Raw genomic sequence first — 3600 nt, forward strand, 5'->3', positions numbered from 1 at the left:
CCCCCCTTTAATTTCAGAGCCCCTTTCCCCTCCCCCATATATGAAGAAGGGACCCGACCCAAAACGTCAGCTTTCCTGCTCCTCTGATGCTGCCTGGCCTGTTGTGTTCATCCAGCTCCACACTGTGTTTTGACAAGAAAGTAGAGTTGAGTTCACAATTAGGCATGACCTTATCAAATGCCACGGCAGGTTGATGAACTGACAAACAATAAAGAAACTGCCATGCACTCCTTTGTTACTTGGCCAGTAGAAATGATTGGTTTCACAATTCCCTAATTGTCAAGGAGATAACCCAAACATTTAAGTATCTGGATTTCAAGGAACAAACAGAAATACAACTGCTTTCCAAGGTTTGTTTTCTTTAATTCGCTGAAGTTCCTTGAATCCTGCCTCTTTGACCAAGCTTTTGGCACTAAGTAAATGTCTCAAGTCACTTCACTGTTGAAGCTACAAGCTGTTGTAATGGAATTACCTTACTTGTTGAGAATTTGATTGTTAGTTTAGTCTAAGCATTGAGAAGTCATGGGCAGCTCAAGTAATTTCCAGTGCATGATGGCATGGAAAACAAACAAACAATCATTACAATTGTTACAACTCGTTATCCTATCAGATCACATTGATTGGAAGTTTCAATATGTGGATCTCATTTGGAAACTACCACTTTGCTGTGAACACCAATGAAAGTAATTAAAAGACACTACCCAAAAGTATTAGTATCCTCTTTACACTATCAGATTGAACACTAAAAAGCAAGGTCAGCAAAAAGCTAGTTTATTTCTGTATTTAGATTTAATAGACCAGTATTGGGAACATAGTGGTAATGTTATTAGGGATGTTAGTAACCCAGAACCCAAGGCAAAAGTTCCAGGGACACAAAGCCCACTATGGCAGATGGTGGGATTTGATTTCAATAAAAGTCTAGAATAAAAAGCTAGCCTAATTGTGATTGTGTAACCACTGTCTACTGTCATAAAACCTCATCTGGTTCACTAATATTCTTTCAGGAGAGAAACGTGCTCTCTTTACCCTGGATTTAGATAAAGGAGAGGCCTTGCATTTTGATGAGATGAACAAAGGCAACCAAATTTCTATTATGCATATTGGCATTTCACAAAATTATTGATAGATCAATTTAAATTAAGAGAAGAACTTACATTCTTGCAGACACTCATTGTCTGTGCAATAGGATTGCGACTGTCGCAGCTGAAATTCAAGAGAAAACAACAAAAGATAAAGGATTGTAGCCTTGTAAACCACAAATTTAAGAAATTTAATGATTTGACTATTTACTGTCTTTTCCAATACAGAGAGGTTTGTTTCTAGTTTTTCTTCAAAAACAAATCATTGGCATGCGTCTTATAATTGGCACAAGGATTCTTAATGTTTTCCAGCCCAGTCAGGGTCTTATGAAATAGTATTCAAGGGAGGGGGAAGGGAGAAAACAAACACTGCACACGTTAGTCAAGGCGCACCATCACCCCCATTCCCCAAAAACAGCTTGTACAAAAATAGACTAGAAAAATCCCAGATAGCAAAGTTAAGAAACTGACAAATTAATTGAGAGAAAACCTGCCCCTTCTCCACCTAATAGAAATGAATACCAGAAGCCATCTCTCTAAGATCTCTACCTGCAAAAGAACTTTGAACTTTTATAAATGGCAGGTAAAATTAGGTGCTCAATTCAGTTTCTTGGATTTCTTTGTAACTCTTTATGCACGTAGAAAGTGATATATAATACAAATGCAAATCAAAAAGCATGGAGATTAACACAGTTGCTCTCATCTGTACTGAAAGGATAGAAAGGTAGATTGGCATTGCTTGGATTTAACATTGTGCCAACCTAACTCAGATTCTGTTAACTATCAGTACAGAAATCAATGCTTCTGCTAAATTTATTTACCCAGGTTCACAGAGAAAAAGGATTGCTCTTAGTTGTGGTTAGCCAGGCCCGCCGTTCCAATGCTAAGACTAGCAATAATGCCCAAGAATGAGGTAGAATGAATCAGGTGGTCTCACTTCTGGTCATTACTCAATTATATCTTGAAAGGGAAATGAATGAGAAGGCTTGGTCTAGTGCTAAGATGCTCTCCATGTTTATGGACTCCATTGATAATGCTCAATTTCATAAAAAAAGGGCCAGGTATCAAAGGACAGCTCATAGGAATCATACTCGAGCAAGATTCTGGACCTTTTGAGGAGGAGGAGGACGATTCTAAAAGGAGAGAGGTTAGCTTAAGCCACATTGCTATGGCCAGCTAGCATTGTGCTGGTGGGCACAATAAAACTTCTTAAAGGAATATAATTGCTACTTTTTCAAAATTCAGTTATGGGATGTGAGTGTCATTGTCTGGGCCAGTGTTTATTACTCATTTGAGTTCAGCAAGTTGGTGGTGAGCTGTCTTCTTGAACGACTAGTCTATTTGGTGTAACCACACCCACATGCTGTTCGAGAGAGTGTTTCAGGATTCTAACCGTGACACTGAAGGAAAAAAGTGATAAATTTCCAAGTCAGTATGGCGAGTGGTGGAGGCATATTTGCAGGTGGTGCATTCCCATGTATCTGTTGCTCATATCCTACTGGACTGTAGTGGTAATGGGAAGGAAAGATGTTGCCTAGGAGTCCTGGTGAATTTCTGCATAGTATCATGTAGATGGTACACTGCTATTACTATGTGATGATGGAGGGATTGAATTTGGTGCTAGTCAAGCAGGCTACTATGTCCTGGATGGTGTTAAGCTTAAGCGTTGTTGGAACTGCATTAACCTCGGCAAGTAGGAATTTTCCATTACATTCCTGACTTGCACAAATGTTTCTTGCCACTTATCATCAGCCCATTTATGGATGTTTCCAAATGCAGCAAGTCATGGACAATGACCTGCTTCAGTATCTGAGTCATAGCAAATGGTGCTGAAGATTGTCCTGTCATTATCTTCCCTAAATCATCAGGCGTTTGCCCATGGACAAAGCAGCTGAAAAGCTCTCGGAGGAACTCCTGCAGTGATGTCCTGGAGCTGAGATGGCTGACCTCCAACAACCACAATGATTTTCCTTTGTCCGAAGAGCAGAAAATATTTCCTGATTCTCATTAACTTCAGCTTTGCTAGGGCTCCTTGATGTCACACTTGGTCAAATGTGGCCTTGACATGAACAGCACCTACTGTCAGCTCTGCTCCATTCAGATCTTTGGTCCACTCCTGAACCACAGCTAGATTGAAGTCACGTCCCGAGTGATCCCAGCAGAACCCAAACTGAGCAGTGACCAGGCTATTACCAAGTAAGTGTTGTTTGATGGTATTGTTGATGACTCTTTCCATAATTTTATGATGAGGTGATTATTGGCCAGGTTAAATGTCTTCCTTTGTTATCCAGGACATCTGTGCAATTTTTTACATTGTCAGATAGATGCTGACATTCCAGTACAACGACAACAACTTGATTAGGAGTGTGACAATTTCTGCAGCACAAGTCTTCAGTATTATTGCCAGAATGTTTTCAGGGTCTGTAGTTTACAGTATCTAGTGCCTTCAGATGTTTCTCAATACCACTTGGAGGGAATCAATTTGGATGAAGATTGGCACTTAACATATCAGGGACAATTG

The 3600-nt window shown here is 39.9% G+C and overlaps 1 protein-coding gene across 1 annotated transcript in view; it reads right to left on the bottom strand.

Annotated features, from left to right (window-relative positions):
- Positions 1-3315, bottom strand: part of smim14 (small integral membrane protein 14) — a 15710-nt gene extending 12395 nt beyond the window's left edge. Inside the window, exons 1-2 of the mRNA XM_048621377.1 lie at positions 3160-3315; positions 1155-1203 (exon numbers count right to left, since the gene is read on the bottom strand). Of these exons, the coding sequence (XP_048477334.1) occupies positions 1155-1203; positions 3160-3315 (205 nt within the window). The remainder of the gene's footprint in view (positions 1-1154; positions 1204-3159) is intronic.
- Between the last annotated feature and the right edge of the window lie 285 nt (positions 3316-3600).

Source organism: Rhincodon typus, unplaced genomic scaffold, assembly GCF_021869965.1.
Source record: "Rhincodon typus isolate 14 unplaced genomic scaffold, sRhiTyp1.1 hic_rhity00000605, whole genome shotgun sequence".
Classification (NCBI taxonomy): Eukaryota; Metazoa; Chordata; class Chondrichthyes; order Orectolobiformes; family Rhincodontidae; genus Rhincodon; species Rhincodon typus.